The following is a 19,316-nucleotide window of genomic DNA, read 5'->3' as shown; positions in this document are numbered from 1 at the left end:
GTAGGCACACAATGGTACTTTCTGTGTAACCGCGCGATGCGCAGGGTTGTTGATGGCGAGGATAGCAGAGGGGTAGTGTAATGCGACGCATACCGCTAACGGCTGCGCAGTTGCGGGCACGTCTTGCAGAGCGGTGAAGTCGTGCAACATGCGAAGCTGTTATGGTCAAGGACGGTGTTGGTTAGCGTATGGTAGTCGCAGCTCTGCGTAGGACTAGCAATGCAGCGGTGGTTGGCTATACGCGTAGAGGAGTCATCTGCCTCAGCTCGAAGCAGGGCAGGGCTCCTGGCAGCATGCACTTGTGCCTGAACGGATCTGTGGCCGTCGTTGGAGCTAGGTAGGCAGGCGCAACCGAGCCAAACCACAGACTAGGGCCCTGCCAATATTCGCTTTCAGACACCGCATCTGTCCTACTGATTAGCGTTCCAAGATGAAGCGGCGGCAAGTATCGTCGTTCCTGCACATGCCGGGGTGGTGCCGTGATTTCAAGGTGAACCGGTCACACGGAAGGTTTCGGTAGCTGCGGGACACCTGAAGACGCATCGCAGTTAGACGAGTCGACTTATTGGCTGTCTATTCGACCTGTCAAGCCTACGTCACACACACAGCCCACGTGTGTACCACCAAGCGCTTGTAATGTACAGGTGCCTGATTGTGGAGGTTGCATTCCTGGTCGCTCTGACACGCTGCAGCGCTTGTCATAGCCTGGCGGATCCTATCACCGCCATGTGCCTTAGCGGATAGCAATGGTGGTGTGCACGGGAACTATCGCGCGCGCTGAGAACTGGGCAGCGATATAGGCGGAAGTTGCCTTGCGCCCGGCAGACGTTGACTTCAGCCCCCAACGCGTCCAGTCTCGAAAGCCGGAGCGATTAGTGATCAGGAGGATGCTGTGTCGATGATTTGCACGCGGGTTTCACATTGAACAAGAATAGACGAGGTATGCGTGTAATTGATCTGAGATCAAATGATTAATGCTATGAGACAATATTGGGTATTCCTCCTGGCTGTGATGCCGCCTAACCAGTAATAGAACTCCAAAAGCTAATGATGCTATGATGCCACACAGCCAATCCCAAGCGCCAACTAATGCATGTTCCAAAGCAAGTAATACGCTCAATATTAGAAGGACTGCGGTGTGTATGTGCCAAAATGAAGTAGGCGTCTATAGAGAAAGATCGTTCCGGACACCCGAGCCAGCGTGTGTTGGATATGCAGTCGTAGCCATGCTCCGATGTGAGTCAGACGAGCAGGTCTTGGTAGATGCAGCAATGCCACATGGATGCATGCCGTCATGTGGAGGCTTGTGATGCAAAGCTGAAGTGGTGTGGGATCGCTCTCCAAAGACAAGCTTAGGATGCTTTTAACCGGAATTCGCGGCGGATGTCAGGTGAGTGACAGGGAGTTGTTCTAAGTCTAGGGCGCGTAGTGCGTCGAAGACCAGATCGTACTGGGTGCTGCAGATGCACTGCATGATGGCGGCAGACCAGGCGGCAAAGGTGCGGGTCGATGTCGAGTATTAGTGTGGGGTGCGACGGTGGATGCTCGGGTAAGGATGCGGAGTTGATATCGATGTTGAGATGCGCCAAAGCCAAGTGTGTAAGTCGAGCAAGACAGACATGTGAGTTGAGGTTCATGTCGATGTCTATTTGGATGGGACGGGAGGCAGAGGGCGGGTTGGTGGTGGGCCAGGGCAAGGAGGGAGGTTTTGCGATGCCATATTGGACTCGTCGTAAATGATGGCGGCCATTGTGTCGAGTGGAAGGTGAAGCTGTTAGGCTTGTATGGAGCGGAAGCGTTGAGTAGGTCGTTGTAGTGATGGTTGGATGGTGTTGTAGTAGTAGTAGTAGACAGTAGAGAGATGTACTCTTAGTGTTGTAGTAGTCTTCGGCTCTGGATGATGAAACGAACTCTCCGATGGTGGGGGGTCAACGTATTTATGTTTGTGCTCAGATTGCAGACCCCCAAAATGTCGGTCAGCTACGTACTTTGACGATGTGTGTAATAATGCTAGGCAGGGCATGGCACGGCCCAAGCGGTGAAAGAGGCGTTGGGCTGATGAGCAGGAAAGGGGTGGCTCCTGGCTTGTGCATAAGCTAAAGCACGCCGAAACATCGCTGATCCTGGTCACTTAATGAGCAGGGGGGAGAAGAAACACGAACTCGCGCGTTACCGCCTTGTCGTTTCATCGGCCTCGTGACTGCGTGAAGATCGCCTTGATCCAATCCTGTCGCAGCATTGTCGCCGTCGCGGCATGTCCTTCGTACAACGCATCATCCTTCAGGCAAGGCAGCAGGCTCAGCGAGGCATGATTGACCTACGGCACGTTCGTCCTCTCTTCTGACATCACCTGTTCCCTGACATTACCGGCTTATTGCTAGCAGACATGGCTAGTGCGAACGGTCGTGATGAATGAAACGTAGCCCTCCTTTTCACCTTGACGGTGCGCAGGGCTGGGATCAGTCGCCGCCTTGGGACCGCTTGCAAGAGGGTTTGCTTGCGAGCGCTTCAGGAACAGGCATCGCTCGGTTCCAGTAGCCGGTGCGTGCCAGGAGCAAATTCTGACACACTGACAGTAAATTTCCGTCACACAATTTGCGACGTCGCCTAATTGCCAACGTCGGACACCCACCGACCTCCAGCGCAGGACGAAGATCTAGCGCCTATGCCGACCTTCTCCCGTCCTTCTTTGACGCTTCTACCCAATTTCGAAGCCCCCTAGAATTTTCCGCTCCACAATGTCCACACTTGCTGGCGGCCGTGCTGGCGGTGTGAGGTCAGGCATGACTTTCCAGCTGCTGTCCTGAATCGACAGGCCGGGGTACACACGTTTGTTCGTGGGCAGCTAGGCTGAGAATGCAAAGCACCGCACAAAGGCATGTCATGATTATTTTTGTCTTTCTGGCTTGCCGTCTTCGTGCGACTCGTATTAATCCTGGCTCGCGCTTGTGACCGAGGTAGGAGTAGCTGCCGACGCCCAGTGTGCCCTGTTTTCCAAGGACGTCCGGCGACCACAACTGGCTGGCAGTGGCCGCTCGATAAAGGTTATCAGGATATTCGGCTGATCCGGAAGGACAGAGTTGAACGGACGCCATGCTGCCACTAGGCGCTCAGCACCGCAGAACACCACTGCGGAGTGACGGACAAGAGCACCGCAACTTGCATGTCTCAGCTGGCCAAAATCCACGTGGATGACAGGGTTTACGTCCGACTGCAGATAGGCGTTCCTTTGATTGAGATTCGCAATATGTATGCCTCCCTTTACCCCTGTAGCCTCCGCGATCAACGCCGCAGTTGTCGAAGCGTTTGCCCTGACGAGCCTGTGCGCGACAAGCAGAAAATGTTCCTTACTCACCAGAAAGAAAAATAGTGCGGCGATGCGCTCATCGTTCGACGGTAAGCGATTAGATTTACAGGGGCAGACGATGCGTCAGGCTCAACACAGCAAGTATCGTCCTCACCATCGCCACCCCCTTCGGTAGTTCAGTAGCTCAGTATCAACGCTTCCCAAAGAGCTGCTGTTTCAGCATGGTGGAGAAGGATTGCGCAGGTGTTACAGTCCAATGCGAAGACATGCGACAGTATCGGAGATCTGGTCTCATCCCAGTAAAAGACTTTAGGGCTGACAAGCGTTCCAACCAACTGGCCAGCGCGGAGAGACGACAGGAGACCGAGCGCCGTTAATTGACAGGCCATAAGATTGGAGCCACACTGGTAGAAGAGTTCCTTTCAGCTGCAGGGGCGGCCGCATGCCATGCAGTATGTAATCACGGCACCTTTAGACCGGTAAACTTTTCATCTTGAGGCTTTTTGAATCAATAAGCCTCTCATAGTTCCGACGGAGGACTGCTTGCAGCAAGGAATGCGGCGTCCACGTCGCCGAAAAAACAACATCGTATTGGCACTGAACTCTATCAGCCGGCTCCGCTTTCGTCGTCGTGGCTAGCCGGACACCGCGTCATTGTAGAGATGGTAGCGATTCTGCCATGCTTTGGCAGACATGGTGCGATAACGGCGGTGGATCAAGGCGATCATCGTCAGCAGATCAATAGCTTGGTGTGGAGAGGGCTCCAGGCACGCTGCTGCAGGTACGCGCATGATGTCTCGGCGCCGCTGCCGCACTCTGTGTGGCTTACGCTCCTTCACTTTCGCGCGAGAGCGGATTGAGCTGCGCCAGGCCGGCGAGCCCGAAGCGCTACCTGTGAAAGGACTGAGAGCAGACAAAGACGAGACTCTGGAACAAACTGGAAGCGTTGTGTACGCCGGAGTAACACCGAATCCACACCCGCCAAGGCAGTGGTTCCTCACATTTGTTTTCGATGAGCGAGCTGTGTCGCTGTGTCGCATTATTCAATGTCTCGATCGAGCCCAAAATCTGCATATAGATAGATACAATAGCACGCCTGGTCGTACCGAAAAGCCGTCTGATCTTCCCACCTTTACGAACGCATCAATGTTTCTGTGTGCTCTGTTTCAGATTCATTGTCCTAATCAAGTCCCCATTAGGATGTTTACCACGTTTGCAATAAAGATTAGGCGTACGTACACAAGATAGCGTGTGATATTCGTGGCGCATGTTGTACCCTCTTGGAAAATGGTACACTAAGCCAGCCACCTATTGCGCAGGGGCTTCCTGAAGGACCGCGCATTTATCCGGTGCGTTGGTTGAGCACAGTGCGTTCCACGTGGATAAGCCTGTCATGAACTCATCGTGTTCAGAGTCGGCGAATCGTGGCCGCCCTTATTATTTTTGTCCCTGGTAGTCCGTGATCGTATCAGTCCACAGCTGGATCCAGCTGTCATGATATGACTGCCGGCCAGCTAGTGCTAGCTTGCTGGATCTATTCAAACGGCGTCTTCATCGTCGTCAAGCTGTTCAGCCACAGCTTGCGTAGACACCCAATTTTCTAGCATTGCCTGGCTGGAAGTTGCGCCACTCGCTCCTGCCGGATTTCGCACGCCACGGCGCTTAACGACGAGACAAAGTATACGGCCGTAGATACTGAAGCCGTCATATGATGTATTAAGACCAAGCTTTTTCTTATCATCTGCTTGTGGCTCCTCATCAGTGGCCTGATCGTCATCCCTTGTGCTGGCCTTCGTCTTGCTGCCATTGGTAGGAGGTTCGGGGACAAAGAGATCCGAACTTTCGCTGTCCGTATGATCGCTGACTCCATCATTTTCATTGTTGCCTCTTCGGCGTTTTGGACGCGCTGTACGTTCAGGCTGCTTTGCAGGCACATCGGCTGCAGGGATATCAGCAAGATTGATAGGTTCGTCGTCTTCTTCCTCTCTGATGACTATCGGATCTGCGGCATCTTCGTTGATAACGACAGGCTGATCGCTAGTTCCGGTTGTCAGCCAGTTGGTGAGTTTGCCCGAGTTGCTCTGGATGCGGGCCTTGTCCTTGAAGATCTTTTGCTTGGTCAGAACGGAGTGGCGGGAGGATAGGTCCGTCAAGAAGATCGAAACCTCGAAATCATCTGACGTGAGGTTAGCCGTCTAAGTAAGACTGCAGCATATATGCGGGGATGCTTGTATCCTAGATAGCTCGGCAAGGCTTCATGCAGCTTACCTTCAACGACAACATCCTTTACTCCCTTCTTTTTGGATTTGGCACCACCTCGGCCTCTACCCCGCTCGTTTTCTTCTCGCAGTTTAGGCAGTACAAGCGGTCGTATGGCCTGAATGACGCGTGGCAGTGCTGGGTCATCGCGTTTCAACAGCCATGCCTCAGCGTCAGCAGGTCTGTCGAGATAGATGCGGACTTCGAGTACCGAATGCTTTGTGATCCGCAGGTAGCGTCGGAGTGGTGCCATATTGGAGTTGTGAAGGATCCCAATGTGGTGCTTTGACGTCGACGATGTAATCAAGCAAATGCGACATATAAAGCAATGATGATGCGTGTTCACGTGCGCGCGTTCCGACGCTAGGAACGTTCCGATCGGCATGCGCAGAAGTTGTAGAGAAGTGCGTCAGCGCCCTGCAAACCAACAGCGCACCGCGACGCCGCACAAGACATGGTGCTTGAGCTTCATGTATGGGGCCCAGCCTTTGGGCTCCCCTCAATAGAGCCCGAATGCATAGCGACGGTTGCCTACTGCCAGCGCGTTATTCCCAAGGGAGACTGGACACTCGTTGCAGAGCACAACCCCACGGTTGGCGCCACTGGTACAGGACTGTAAACCCATCTTGACTGAGATAAACTCTTACATAGCAGCAGAGAGCTTGCCGATCCTTTTTGATGACGATGTCGCGACCGCGTCCGGCTTCGAGGATATCGTCGCATACCTACGTAATCACCCTGCAGTTACCGATGACCTCGATGTCAACCTATCCAACAGACAGCGGACCGACAGGACTGCGTGAGTACCCAAAGACGAAGCACTAGACGTTTTCTGACGCATGCCTAGTTTCATAACGTTCCTCCAATCTACAGCGACGCCTCTGATCGACCTATCCCTCTACGTCTCTGCCGAAAACTACAACACCGCGACCTCGTCCGCCTATACTGCAATTCTGCCATGGTATGCCAACTACACCGTCCCTCCGAAACGACGAGACCTTGCGAGGGCCCGGACGGCGCATATGGGATTGAGTAGCTTGGATGTGGACACTACCACGGAGGAAGGCTTTGCGCCGGGTCGGGGAACTGCTTCGTCAGAATATGAGGCCGCAAAACGGGCAGCTGGCATACCGACCGAAAGTCAACCCAACGCCATGAGCATGGGGCGTGGAAAGGGTCTGGGCGGTCTCCTAGGTGGCCAAGTGTATGCTGCGCGTTTTAGACTGGATGCTCTGTCGGGTGAGCTCCTAGATCCCTTATCAGATCTATTGGGGAAACACGACTATCTCTTCCATGGAGAGCAACCTTCTAGTTTCGATTGCCTTGCCTTTGGGTATCTGTCCTTGCTGTACTACCCAACAGTGCCTCAAGCTTGGCTCCGGGAGACTATCCAGACCAAGTACCCACGCATCGGAGAATACATTCGCAGGTTGCGCAAGGAGTTTTTCAACACCGACAAGGTCGACCCTGTAGACGTCTGGTCTGTTTCTACTGGCGCGAAGAAATCCCTAAGAAGTACCTCTCTACCATGGACAACAAGATCAGAGACTCTCGCCTCCAGTACGCTAGCCAGTGCGAAGGAGATCTTGGGCAACATGCCCGGGCTGTCTGCCTTGTCCCGACGGCATAACGTCGTTGTCTCAGAGCCGCCGCTAGTGTCAAAGCGCGTCAGATCTGAGCTCCCGTCTCCGTTGTTCGTCAACACCCTCCTAGGTGTGACAACCGTATTTGCAGTGGGACTAGCATCGCTAGCTGTGCACCACCGCCGGTCACCGCGGGAGGGTGAACTTATCTTCTGGGCTCTGCGCCCAACCGCTGGCCTGGGCGAAGCAGGCAACATCCTCAGTGTCTTCGCCAACTCGCTGCATGAAGGAGCGATGTATTGATTCTAAGCATGATGTTTCAACGATATACCTCCATTGTTTTATGCACCAGTTATACATGGGCAGTGTAGACTTTGAGAAAATCAAGTTTCTGCCATTGGCCAAAGCTTGCCATTACAAGCGTATATTTGGAATTACGAAGATAATGACCCTACACCGTGCTGTACACATACGTCGCGGAACCTCCGGCAACAATGTCAAGCCGTCTAGAGCAACCTCTCCGTTGCCATGTCGTCGCTGTCCTGGCGACCTTTGAAAACTTGCAAGAAGTGCCCATCGGAACCTTAATAGATGCCCGGCCTACTTTATAGACGACTTGAATGGCTCCTTCTGAGAGTCTAGGGAGAGACGATTTCCTGGTAGCGCGGTTGTCATGGCGCCCATGGGTCCCGGAAACAGGCACACATCAACGTCACATCAGCCGGATTGAACATAGCCACTGGCGCCAAATGTTCTGGCCCAAGCTAGATGGGATCAGCGCAAGCAGGACAACCATTGTCTGACTGTGTGCGATATGTGTTGTCGTATGCGCGTGCAAACCACAAGAAAGGGTCGAGGTCCATATGCAGGTACTCAGGGTCGTAGAAGGATGCTCTATGCTGGTTTGGGCGTGCCAATGTCGCAGTGCGGAGGATGTGCATGATGTGAGGGTAGGTAGCGTGTCCGAGAACATGATCGCCACGGGGAGAGTGGGGCTAGGCAAACGCTACGTCATTGAAGTCCCCTAAACAAAACCTCCGTCATACCGCGACATCTCTGCGCCTTCCATATCAACACCGCGCCGCCTGAGAAAGTTCAAGCACAACTACATTCCTCCAATCCACACTCAATCAATCGCCAGAACACCACCGCCACTATGCACCGAACTTACAGCATGCGCCAGTCTCGCGCGCCTACGGCGTCGCAGATTCAGAGCCCCCCGCCCCCTTCGTCGTCGACCAAGAGCGGACGCTTCTTTGGCAAGGCCAACATCGGTACGTCCTCTAAAATTGAATTTGTCCTCTTCGTTTTTGTTACCAGTCCAGACGCGAATCATACGAGGAGTTTTGCGCAGTGCCATTTTTGCACACCGCATGTACAGCGCCTCGTCGCATGGTTCAACAATGACGACCATTTCAAGTGCCGAAGCTCCCGGATAGCCTCCAGACTGTTCAGAAAGTGTCTTGTTATGCTACAGCTGCTAACCTGGTTCTCTACCTTGCAGGCCACACCTTCCGCCACAAGTCCGCCGGTGCCTTCGGACCCGACCTTGCGAAGAAGCTGTCACAACTTGTCAAGATGGAGAAGAACGTCATGCGCAGCATGGAGCTTGTTTCCAGGGAGCGCATGGAGGTCGCAGTAAGCTCGCACAACCCCTGTGCGACTCTACGTAGTACTAACTGGTCACACAGCAACAACTCTCCATTTGGGGCGAGGCTTGCGACGACGACGTCTCTGACGTCACTGACAAGCTCGGTGTCCTCATCTACGAGATCGGTGAGCTCGAGGACCAGTACGTCGACCGTTACGACCAATACCGTGTCACCATCAAGAGCATCCGCAACATTGAGGCTTCCGTTCAGCCCAGCCGTGACCGTAAGTCCACTACTTGCGCGCTGTCGGATTGACGCTTACGTTTAAAAAGGCAAGCAGAAGATTACCGACCAGATTGCTCAGTTGAAGTACAAGGAGCCCAACTCTCCCAAGATCGTTGTCCTCGAGCAGGAGCTTGTACGCGCTGAGGCCGAGTCACTTGTCGCAGAGGCCCAACTTTCCAACATCACCCGTGAGAAGCTCAAGGCAGCTTTCACGTACCAATTCGATGCCATGCGCGAGCACTGCGAGAAGCTGGCCATCATTGCCGGCTACGGAAAGCACCTGCTCGAGCTTGTCGACGACACCCCCGTCACTCCCGGAGAGACCCGTCAAGCTTACGATGGCTACGAGGCTAGCAAGGCGTAAGTTTATCTACTCGTTTCAATGAGAAACCTTTGTTAACATGCCACAGCATCATCCAAGACTGCGAGGATGCCCTTACCAACTGGGTGTCTCAGAACGCCTCTGTCTCCTCCAAGCTCTCCCAGCGTTCGCGCACCCTTTCTCAGCGTCGTCGCAACCAGAACCGCAACATGGGCGAGGGTGTTGACCTCTCTGGCCAAGACCAGGCCCTTGACAGGGAGTCTGGCTTGTGGATCCCTGCCGAGCAGCACCAGGGTAACGGCTACGAGGGTGAAGATCTTGACGACGATGTTACTTCCACGATCGCTAGTGAGCACCAGCGTGGTCGGGAGGACGAGAGGGTTGTTGCTGCTTAGACATCGCACTGACGGCTTAAGCAGTATTCCACTCTCTGTCCACTAATAGTCCGTCTTCACAAGGACTGACGACTTATACCCCTGATGGAATGAGCGATGACAATGCAGTTTTCGATCCGATATATCCGATCAGTGTAGCTTGGGCTATGTGATGGAAAGCTTTCTGGATGACCAATCTCACTAGAAGCTGAAGTCTGGTTTTGCGTACACGGATATCATGACTTTTTGACGATTTTCACCGCGCGTTCGTAGGAAACTTGCAGTAATAGTGTAATGAGATAATCTATATGCTTCGTTGAAGATGATGCGACATCCGCAGTTATCGTTGTGTGAGTAAAGTCCAGAAGCTCTTGTCGTCTCAACGATATTTAAGTCTGTATGAAATATCTATCACGGCATACATTAACCCGAACCTGAAGCCCACCGGCCGGACACACTTCGATCTCATCAACAAGCCGCAGCATCTTTTCATCGAGCCGGCCCACCCGCCGATACTCAGTGTCCAATCTTCGTGCGGCCGGGTTCCCCAACACAGTCTGCCATCGGTCATTTGCCGACGACCCACTTTCGGCGGGTGAGGAATACCCCACCTAACCGGTTTCGCTCGTAGTGCGGGGCAACCAGGATGAATGTCAATGACCGAAGACGGGTCTTTTGCCGGCCCAAGGCCATTTTACCTGGGGAACGTAGCGGCGTGTGACGTTGGGTTGTGGGGTGATGGGAGAGAAGTTACGTGGTCGATGTTTTGTGACTGACATCTTGACTCCAACTCTCAACTTTAGACGTCAAATTGAGCGTATCGCGATTAAAAAAGAGCTAGATACTGGAAACAGCATAAAGAAGAGTAGAGCCGAAGAAACGTGCTCTATCTGTGGACAACGGCTTCCGTGCAGTATTCGTCCCGTCAACGTTCAACATCCAGCGTTGGGATAGGATACTTTGGAAACACCAAACCGGCCCTCCTTACACACCCAACGACTAGGAAAATACCACAAACACCACAACAATGTCGTCTAAACCCCAGATCGGCTTCTGCGGCCTAGGTGCAATGGGTATGGGCATGGCCACGCATCTCGTCAAGCAAGGCTACTCCGTAACCGGTTTCGATGTTTACCCTCCTTCGCTGGAGAAGTTCAAGGCCGCGGGCGGCACACCATCAACATCCCTTTCAGACTCTGCAAAAGACAAGCCATTCTATATTGTCATGGTCGCATCAGCTATGCAAGCTCAGCCCGCGCTTTTCGACAAAGACGGAATTGTGAGCGCTCTGCCAAAGGGGGCGACACTCTTGCTGTGCTCGACAGTACCAAGTGCGTACGCGAAGAGCGTAGAGAAAGACCTGGTAGACATTGGCCGAGATGATATCCTATTCATTGATGCGCCTGTCTCCGGTGGCGCAGGTCGAGCAGCAGATGGCACCTTATCCATCATGGCGGGCGCCTCGTCTGCGGCGTTTTCAAAAGGCCAATGGCTTCTCGAAGAGATGTCCGCACCTTCCAAGCTGTTCATTGTCGATGGCGGGATTGGCGCAGGCAGCAACATGAAGATGGTCCATCAAGTGCTTGCGGCAATCCAGATCCTGTCTCTCAGCGAAGCATACGGGTTCGCTGCTCGACTGGGCTTGAACGGAAAGGATGTGTACGAGAAGGTGTTGGGGAGTACGGGGTGGAGTTGGATGTTTGAAAATCGTAGTCAGAGGACGCTGAAGGAGGACTATTTCCCTGGAGCAAGTGCTGTGACGATCATTTTGAAGGATACTGTGAGTTATTCTGTTTCTCTTCCTCAGTCTCGGTATTAGGGAAATACAACGACTGATCTCATGCTGACAATATGGATAGGGAATCATCACATCCATGTCTCGCAGCGTAGCCTTCCCAGCCACCCTCTGCTCAGCCGCAGAACAAGTCTACTTCTCCGCACTCGACCGCGGCTGGGGCGCAAACGACGACTCCGGTCTCGTCCGCCTGTGGACCTCCGAGCCCGTTACCAGCATCCAAAGCAGCCTCTCATCCGAGGACAAAGAAGCAAAGCTCCAGCTCGTCGTCAACCTCCTTACCGGCATTCACCTCGTCTCGGCAGCTGAAGCCATCTCGCTAGCCAAGCATGTCGGTATTCCATTAGCGCAGTTCTACGAGCTGGCGTGTGATGCGGCGGGTGGAAGTGCCATGTTCAAGGATGCGGGTGCGAAAATGATTTCTGTGCTGGAGGGTAAGGAGGATGGGAAGGGTAAGGTGCTTGGTGGCTATGCGGAATCGTTGAAGCAGGCTGTGGATGAGGCGCAGGCGATCAAGTGCCCTGTGTACCTTGGTACGGGCGCGTTGAATCTGTTGTTGCAGACGGGGAGTGAGCTGAGTTTGGGTTCTTTGCTCAAGTGCTATATGCCTTAGAGTGGGTAGGGCAATACGAATGATGTGTATATACTCCAGGGGTGGAGAAAAAACATGCTTTTGCTCATGATATTGATGTATTCTTTCAGGAATACGTTGAATGATCCATCTACGTCTCGTCATTTAGAACAGTTATCATATCGTCCTTTCTCAAGCCTTCAGCTCTTACTGTCAATATCGACAGACCTTGCTTCTGTCCTGTTCGTCTTCGCCATAGCCAATCAGTTCGTTTACTGCATTCCGCTAGCAGTGACTTGCAATTTCAGCAACTGTCCATGCGTCCTCTGGACCACAACTTGCGCATTTGTCTCCTCGACATTTGTGATTTTGGTTTGCTAGCATCTGCCTCCTGTACGGTTCAGGCATGCGTGGCTCTGACGACAGCCCTGCTCGTGTAACTAAGCGTGGTACTCGGACCCGGTGCTAGCAGCCTGTTGCTGTTGTTGAGCTCGTGGCGCGGGTGGGTTGGTGTGGCGATAGATGTTGACGTGTTTGGAGCGAGCATCTATAACATCTCGAGGGTATGCTCCTCCTTCTAGCGTCACGTCCTCATTTCCATCTCAAGATCCCTAGTCTCTCTGCTCAATTCTTGAACATCGTCTTGAGCCATGATCTGTGCGCTAGCATCTAGATCCTGTATAACGTTCTCTAAGCCTCGTACTAGGGCTTCTATCTCGGCGCGTTGTGCGGTAACGGTCGAAAGCAGTTCGGTGTTTGACTGCTGAGTCTCGACGAGCTTCGTGTTCATATCGGTCGCTTGCTTTTCGAGGAAAGGCATAAGATGCGCCAAGTGTATTTCGGCTGGAGTAAGTGTATGCGGTCTATGTCATTGAGTCAGTATTCGAGGGTGATGAAGAGTGGGCGCATTCGCAAAACTCACGGCACAGGCGTCTCTACAGGCCCACCATTGGCGCTCGCTTCGGCGCGTTTTTTCCTGAGTTTCGCATCTTCTATGCACTGGTCCAGCGAGTTGAGGAGTCTAACAACATTCCTCCTCTCCATGATGTCCTCGAAGTTGCTCTTCCACGTTCGGTCTAACTGATCCACAATCTGCCCTCGCAAGTTGTCCAATACCTCTGGACTATACTGCGCAGCCGTTGGGAAACACGAGGCAAAGTTCTTGGCCGAGCATTTGTCTAAGGTCGCTTTGGAGGCTTGGTTGAATACATTGATCAGTCCTTGCGCGCGCGGGCCAGGTGCATCTGCGATGGGTCGGGCGGGTGTGGGAGATGGAGAGCGCGATTCTGGGTTCGTAGCAGTAGGCATGATAGTATAATCGCAGATTCCGACGAATTTTGGTGCGCTGCGAAGTCGATGAGTACAGGCTATAGCGGGCGCATTATCTCCATCGCTGTTTACTCGAGAAGCGCGCTAGTCGATACACGTGATCGCGTGGGAAGCCCCACTTCTCCACAGTCACTTGGGCACAAACAACGATTTTGAACTCATTCTGTTTGTTGACAAGAACCTGTCAACACTTGATCATTATATACACTAACTGAGCACAACTTACGTGATCGACTACAGCGTTACAGGAATACTTGTGAAACACAGCCAAAAATCAGCTGCTACGAAGCCCTCACTCTCTGCTCAGATGTCACCGCTCAAGTCTGGCGACGCTACCCAAGAGAGCGCTGAACATCGAGCAGACAACCCTGGAGCTCGAGATCTTACTCTGGATTTGTACGACATGACTAACCTACATACGTTGTTTCTACATTGCTTCTCTTTTGCTTGCTTCTACATCGCTTCTTCTACGTCGCTTCTTGGATCTTAACTAACCTTCCGACTAACCTTGTAGCAAAGAGCTTCAGATCACGGCCCCTGTCAGCCCCGAACAGCGCAGAAGCTTGCTGGACCTACCGCCCTATGTCTTCTGTAGAATTGTCCAGGAAGTCGACTACCAGACCGCACTTCGCCTCTGTCAGACTCATCGCCATTTCCGCGCACTGGTCGACGTAGGATTCTCCCATGGCCCCAAGCTTTAGGACAAAATAGCATTCGTAACAAGGCGCGCTTATGCCATATGCACTCCATACACAATCCACCCTTACACCGAAGGCCAGGGCTATCGCGGCTGTCGGTTGTGCTATCAAGTCTACCCTGTCCAACCCAACGACCCCAAATCCAAGGACGAGACTCTTGGCATATGTAGAGACTGCGACCCAAAATGCGGTGTAGGGCATGGATACAACGACCTCTTTCGGGGAATGAAATACCGACTCTACTCAAACCGAGCTGTGCGTTTCTGCCTGGTTTGTGGACACTTTGTCTATCAAGATCCTCGCCAGAACCGTCCGACCATCTACTGTCCCTGCATCAAAGACTTGATGGGCGTAGACGTGTCGCTGCAGTGGCGCGAGGCCAAGGACACTGAGCATCTTGCTGCAGTCAAGGCCTACGAGGAGTGTGCAGGTGAGTTCTCAACGTGTCGTGCAGACTACATGATGTTAACAGTGTGATGTAGTTCATCTCTTGGAATACCTACCAACCTACATGAAGACGTTCGACGAGCACAAACCACCTACATGGCCCGCGTTCGAGAATATAGACGACCAACGCGCCTTCCAACCAGATGAGGTAGGTAAGCAAAAGGACGACGATGTCTCGACGGAGGAGTTTTCGGCAAAGATGATACGCATCGAAGTCGGCAAGCTGGAGCGACAAGCTCAAGAGAAGAAGCGGGCGTTAGCTGCCGACGAGATGAAAGCATGTCTTGAGAAGATACGTGCCAGGCAACTTGAGCTGAAAAAGTCCAAGGCTCAAGCCAAGATCGACAGGGGTATCATGTTCACGGTCGAGGAGGCAATGGACTTGTATAAGAAGCAGGAGGAAGAGGCTTTCCCGTTGGATCTGCAGCTGAGGAGATCTCGGATGGAATGATTGCCCATGACGAGGCTAAAAAGAAGAGTTGAGATGGTATGAGCAGGGTTCATGTACGATATATGGGAAGTGTTCTCACAAAAGATGACGTTACTCACAACCAATGCCAAAGGCGTCGTTGTTTTCCCTTCCATTCAAAACTATAGAGGAAGAAGAACAAGCTTTGTTTACAAACGGTGTCTACCATGAGACAATAATAATGAATGGTAACTATCGACGATAAACCAGCAGCTATCCACACGAACGAACAAGCGCCAACGTGCAGACATCTACTCTTCAAGGTAAGAAAGCTTGCGCATCTCACCCAACCTTGTCCTAGCCTGAGCAAGCGAGTTCTCGAGTTGCAGAATCTCGACCTAAAATTATCCGTTAGCTTGCATTCTTCCCCAAACAGTGTCTGATGAATACATACCTGCTGCTCCATCTGGCGGACCTTGAACTCGTGGTCGCCCAGCTTGCTGTAGTCGACAACCTCGCCCTCGTCCCTGTTCTTCTGGGCGATAATCTCCTGCACTTGCCTGACGAGCGACCTGCAAGCAGCAGTCACAGTCTTGGATGCGCTCTCGAGCCTGTCTTGTGTCTTGCTCATGAAGCTAGCCTTTACACGACTGGCAGCCACCAGCTGAGCGGTAGAGGCAGCAACGTCGTTAGAAGCGACGATGAGCTGCTCGGGTGAATTGCGACCCGAGATGACGCCGTCGGCGGTCTCGATGAGCATGTTTGTCGATGTGGCGACGGCCTTGGCGGCACTGATGAGACCTTCGGTCCAGCGGTTGTGCTTCTTGTAGAACTGGGTCTTGGACATGCTGCCTCGGCCTTCGCGGACAATTTCTTGCTGTGAGGCGGTTGCGGCCTTGATGAGCTGCGCAATAGCGTTTGTGACAGCGATGGCGGCTTCGAGGATGGAGTCGTGGATCTTGAGCTCGTAGGTGGAGTACTGATCCCTGGGCTTCTTCATCAGCTTGGATAGACGTTCGGTAGCCGCGTCGATGGCGTTGGCCGCCTTGGTCAACTCGTTATCAACCAAGTCACCAAGATCGCCAGAAGCGTTGGTGATCTTGCTCTTGGGCGCGAAAGCATCCGCAAGCTTAGACAAGCTCTGCAGGTTGCGCACGACTTCTGTGCTGTTGTTGATGACAACGTTGATCTTCTGCTCCGCGTCCATGTCGTACATGCGCACTGACTGGACGTTGCGGAAGAATCTGATGGTGGAGGTTGCAGAAGCTCTCGCGCCGTTGATGAGCTGGTCAGCCTTGTTCTCATCAGAAGCGAACCGCGTCAACCCCTTGGTGTTCACTAACACATCGACGATAGCGCCGCCAAAGTTACTGACGGCATTGATAACCTCAGCGTGTTTGGCGTTCGGCCCGTCAGCAATAAAGTTGTTGAAAGCTGTCGAGAATTCCATGGTGCATGTTGACGCCTTCTCGATTTGCGAAAGCACGTACGCGCCGGTGGCATTTTGGTTTCCAGCCTGCATAGGAGAGTCGAGCTCATACAGCGCATCATCAACACGCTGTACACCGCTTTGGAGGACGGAGTCGATAAGGTCGTTGATCTTCTGGAGGCTGTCTTGAATAATTGTGTCCAAATGACCGTCCAGGACATCATCGTTGGTACCAGCGTTGAGCTTCAACTCGTTCAGCTCGAGTAGCGTCTGATCCATACCAGCACGGAAGATCTCCAGCTCCTCCTCCTTGTCACGCAATTGACGTTCCAAGTCAGAGTCACCTTCACGATACTTCATCTGGAACTCGTCTAGCGCGCGGGTCTTGTTCCGCAGCGCTTCCTCAAGGTCTGCGATTTCTCGGTTATGTCTTGAGAGCATTGCCGAAAGTTCTGAGCCCTTGCCACGCTCGAGATTGTCTGCTCTGTCCAGGGCAGCGCGAAGTTCCCTCTTCAACTTCTCAGTCTCTTCGCGATGACCACCGGTATGACGATCCTTCTCCATGAGCGCTCGGTCGCGCTCGCGGATCATGTCTGCCAGTTCCAAGTTCTTGGTTTTCAGCTCTCGTTGCAGCTTGTCTCGCCCATCAATGGCTTCCTGGGCGGAGTTTGCCTTGAGCTGAACCGCCTTGAACTTTTGCAGCAGCTGGAGATGCTCATGACGCAGTTGCGAGTAGAGCTTGGCCAACGACTCGTACTTTGATCTCCATGTGTTGAGCTGCTCCTGAAGTGCTCTTATCTGATCGTCTCGCGAGCCCATCTGTTGCTGGAAATTCTGGTTCATCTGGTTGATCTCCCCCTCCAACGCCTTCATCCTCTGGTCGTATTGTTGCAGCATCAACTGGTCGCGTTCGTACTGAGCGCGCGCGTTCAGGTTCTCTCGTTCAAGCTCAGCAAGGCGACCCTGTGTCTGTTGTTGATACTGTTCGCGCATGAGTTGTTCTTGCGCCAACCGAGCTTGCTCTGCCTGAAGCCTCTGTTGTTCCTCGAAGTCACGCTGTGCCTGCATCGCTTGCTGCTGTTGCTGCTGTTGAGCCTCCTCCCATTGCCGCTGGAGCCTCTGCTGTTCAGCCTCGTATTCCTCTTGCTGCCTCCGCTGGTTGTCTTTCCAAAACTCGTTGATTGGCTCTGGGTCAACTGATGGAGCGCGAGCGGGTTCTGGCTTCTCGTTGCGGGGTCGTGCGGGTAGCGCGGGCGCATTCTCGTCTTCAGAGAGCAGGTTCGGTGGTTCCTGTGGCAGCTTTGGTACTGTAATGAGGTTGGTCAAGTATCGAAGATTCGAGCATTCGTAGTAGAACTTGACGAGACGGTAGTGCTGGGCATCGTATCTGCCGCGTAGAGGAGAGAGCGCTTCGTCGTCACCGAGTGCTACAATGGTTAGCTGGATCGTAAATGAACCGAGCCTCTAGTCCTTACTGGTGTGCATTGCGCGCAACATGCTGGTAATGAACTTGTAGATACCGTAGGACTCCTGAACCAGTGGTACCAACGCCGCTATCCTACATTCGTTGTTCGCACCGCTCCGGAAATGGGAGAAGATGAGCTTCTGGAAAGCATCGATCTGGTCTTGTAGGGTCATAAGGTCCGAGATGGTCTCGTATCCCTCGTTGGGGTCGTTGATCGACTTCAAGCTGATGTACTCCTCGTACTCAAAGGTTCCTATTCCAATCAGCCAATTGTGTATGCCCTACTGTCGCTTATCGTACCATTGAACTCCGGATGTTGTCGGTGGAAAGCAAGTTTGGCCATAAGATAGTAGATGTACTCTGAAATGAGCGGCGCATATCCTCGCATGCCTTCTCCGCCTGTGGAGCCCCGTGATAAGCTCTCAAGCCAGCTGGTGTTCGATTGCGCCTCCTTGAGAACGATAGGATGGCCTTCCTGGAGGACCTTGTGGACGGTAATGAGCGCTTTGAATGTCTGTACTTCGTCGGCAAGGATTGGCTGCCTGGAGTATGATATTAGAATTTGGGCGGATTGGGCAGCATGGGTGCGCTCCGGCTAACTTACACTTTCATGCCCTGCCAGAAAGACGCGGAACTCTTGTGATCCCATGTGTAGACGATGCATGCTCGCACGTGTTTCCCTGCGCTATTGTGAGTTCCATGCGCGTGCTGAGGAATTTCGATACGTACGCTTGGGGGAGACCTCTTCGATGCTCGTGGCTTTGCGAATGTTGATGGCAAGCTCCGACTCCTGCCTGTTTTCATTTACTTTAGCCCATGCCACATTTTTCCTGTCGAAATCTCTCGGCGTGCCGACAGAAGGTGCTGACATAATGGTGGTGAGATACGTACTTGCCCATATCCACGTTGCGCGAGCTTCCGTAGAGCGCCATCTTGGTCGCCGTGAGCTCTTTCCGAGCTTGCTGATCGTAGTTGCAGGTAGTTGTAGGAGGGAAAGGCTGATTGTCGGTGTCGAAGAAGGCGCGCAAAAGCAATGCGCGGGAATGAGGAGGTGTGGGGTTGAGTTATCTGGTTGCGCTGTTGGGTCAGTCAACCATCATAGGAGCTCCTACTACTCGACCCCGGGAGGTGGTTCGTGCTGCTTGGCGCTTCGTCATCGCCTTCACCCCCGACCAGGTCTAACCCTTGTATCTAATACTGAATTCTAGATTTGCTTGCAGGCAAATCCTCTTTATTCAAGCTAGAATCTTCCGAGCCATGCAGCTAGAAGCGCATTGTTGCTGCATCGGGTGCCGCGAACTCCTCCACTTGGGCTGTGCATCCTGGCCTAAACTGCTGCCTTCGCCATGGACTAACAACGCATACGCGGCTGCATGCGCAACCGACTCGGGTCTGAGTTGGCATTTGTGATGGAGGGCGACAAGATGCGTCTTCACTAACAGGGCTGCATG

The 19,316-nt window shown here is 53.0% G+C and overlaps 6 protein-coding genes across 6 annotated transcripts; 3 read left to right on the top strand and 3 right to left on the bottom strand.

Moving 5' to 3' along the window:
* Nucleotides 1-4,845: 4,845 nt before the first annotated feature.
* On the bottom strand, nt 4,846-5,819 carry BKA58DRAFT_398113 (uncharacterized protein; the record flags this gene model as incomplete). The annotated part of the gene is made up of 2 exons (XM_046171471.1): nt 4,846-5,483; nt 5,576-5,819. 2 exons carry the CDS (start codon nt 5,817-5,819, stop codon nt 4,846-4,848), a joined length of 882 nt encoding a protein of 293 aa, XP_046028853.1.
* A 201-nt stretch (nt 5,820-6,020) lies between these two features.
* On the top strand, nt 6,021-9,743 carry BKA58DRAFT_308560 (Eisosome component PIL1-domain-containing protein; the record flags this gene model as incomplete). Its single annotated transcript, XM_046167210.1, has 8 exons — nt 6,021-6,171; nt 6,221-6,365; nt 6,414-7,281; nt 8,333-8,423; nt 8,654-8,787; nt 8,841-9,024; nt 9,074-9,386; nt 9,437-9,743. The coding sequence occupies 8 exons, from the start codon at nt 6,021-6,023 to the stop codon at nt 9,741-9,743; spliced, it is 2,193 nt and encodes a 730-aa protein (XP_046028852.1).
* Nucleotides 9,744-10,332: 589 nt separating this feature from the next.
* BKA58DRAFT_376357 (oxidoreductase-like protein) lies at nt 10,333-12,185 on the top strand. The gene is made up of 2 exons (XM_046169517.1): nt 10,333-11,502; nt 11,582-12,185. Exons 1-2 carry the CDS (start codon nt 10,750-10,752, stop codon nt 12,128-12,130), a joined length of 1,302 nt encoding a protein of 433 aa, XP_046028851.1. The 5' UTR covers nt 10,333-10,749; the 3' UTR covers nt 12,131-12,185.
* BKA58DRAFT_465746 (Nnf1-domain-containing protein) lies at nt 12,186-13,447 on the bottom strand. Its single transcript, XM_046174974.1, has 2 exons — nt 13,011-13,447; nt 12,186-12,951 (listed from the first exon to the last, which is right to left on the bottom strand). Exons 1-2 carry the CDS (start codon nt 13,394-13,396, stop codon nt 12,672-12,674), a joined length of 666 nt encoding a protein of 221 aa, XP_046028850.1. The 5' UTR covers nt 13,397-13,447; the 3' UTR covers nt 12,186-12,671.
* Nucleotides 13,448-14,124: 677 nt separating this feature from the next.
* On the top strand, nt 14,125-15,060 carry BKA58DRAFT_87072 (uncharacterized protein). Its single transcript, XM_046176080.1, has 2 exons — nt 14,125-14,545; nt 14,598-15,060. The coding sequence occupies exons 1-2, from the start codon at nt 14,341-14,343 to the stop codon at nt 15,011-15,013; spliced, it is 621 nt and encodes a 206-aa protein (XP_046028849.1). The 5' UTR covers nt 14,125-14,340; the 3' UTR covers nt 15,014-15,060.
* A 16-nt stretch (nt 15,061-15,076) lies between these two features.
* Nucleotides 15,077-19,293, bottom strand: BKA58DRAFT_376354 (ANTH domain-containing protein). Its single transcript, XM_046169516.1, has 7 exons — nt 18,757-19,293; nt 18,595-18,659; nt 18,470-18,545; nt 18,166-18,407; nt 17,876-18,118; nt 15,426-17,827; nt 15,077-15,369 (listed from the first exon to the last, which is right to left on the bottom strand). The coding sequence occupies exons 1-7, from the start codon at nt 18,795-18,797 to the stop codon at nt 15,283-15,285; spliced, it is 3,156 nt and encodes a 1,051-aa protein (XP_046028848.1). The 5' UTR covers nt 18,798-19,293; the 3' UTR covers nt 15,077-15,282.
* Nucleotides 19,294-19,316: the final 23 nt, after the last annotated feature.

This window comes from Alternaria rosae, assembly GCF_020736505.1.
Source record: "Alternaria rosae strain MPI-PUGE-AT-0040 chromosome Unknown BKA58scaffold_2, whole genome shotgun sequence".
Taxonomy (NCBI): Eukaryota; Fungi; Ascomycota; class Dothideomycetes; order Pleosporales; family Pleosporaceae; genus Alternaria; species Alternaria rosae.
This window is presented reverse-complemented; position numbering and strand designations above follow the sequence as displayed.

Coding starts and splice junctions, on each gene's coding strand:
- BKA58DRAFT_465746 (XM_046174974.1), bottom strand. CDS start 13,396: ATGCCTACTGCTACGAACCCAGAATCGCGCTCTCCATCTCCCACACCC. Junction 12,952..13,010: donor CCTGTAGAGACGCCTGTGCC/GTGAGTTTTGCG, acceptor TCAATGACATAG/ACCGCATACACTTACTCCAG.
- BKA58DRAFT_376357 (XM_046169517.1), top strand. CDS start 10,750: ATGTCGTCTAAACCCCAGATCGGCTTCTGCGGCCTAGGTGCAATGGGT. Junction 11,503..11,581: donor CGATCATTTTGAAGGATACT/GTGAGTTATTCT, acceptor CAATATGGATAG/GGAATCATCACATCCATGTC.
- BKA58DRAFT_376354 (XM_046169516.1), bottom strand. CDS start 18,797: ATGGCGCTCTACGGAAGCTCGCGCAACGTGGATATGGGCAA. Junction 18,546..18,594: donor CGAAGAGGTCTCCCCCAAGC/GTACGTATCGAA, acceptor ACAATAGCGCAG/GGAAACACGTGCGAGCATGC. Junction 15,370..15,425: donor TCCGCCAGATGGAGCAGCAG/GTATGTATTCAT, acceptor GGATAATTTTAG/GTCGAGATTCTGCAACTCGA.
- BKA58DRAFT_87072 (XM_046176080.1), top strand. CDS start 14,341: ATGAAATACCGACTCTACTCAAACCGAGCTGTGCGTTTCTGCCTGGTT. Junction 14,546..14,597: donor GGCCTACGAGGAGTGTGCAG/GTGAGTTCTCAA, acceptor AGTGTGATGTAG/TTCATCTCTTGGAATACCTA.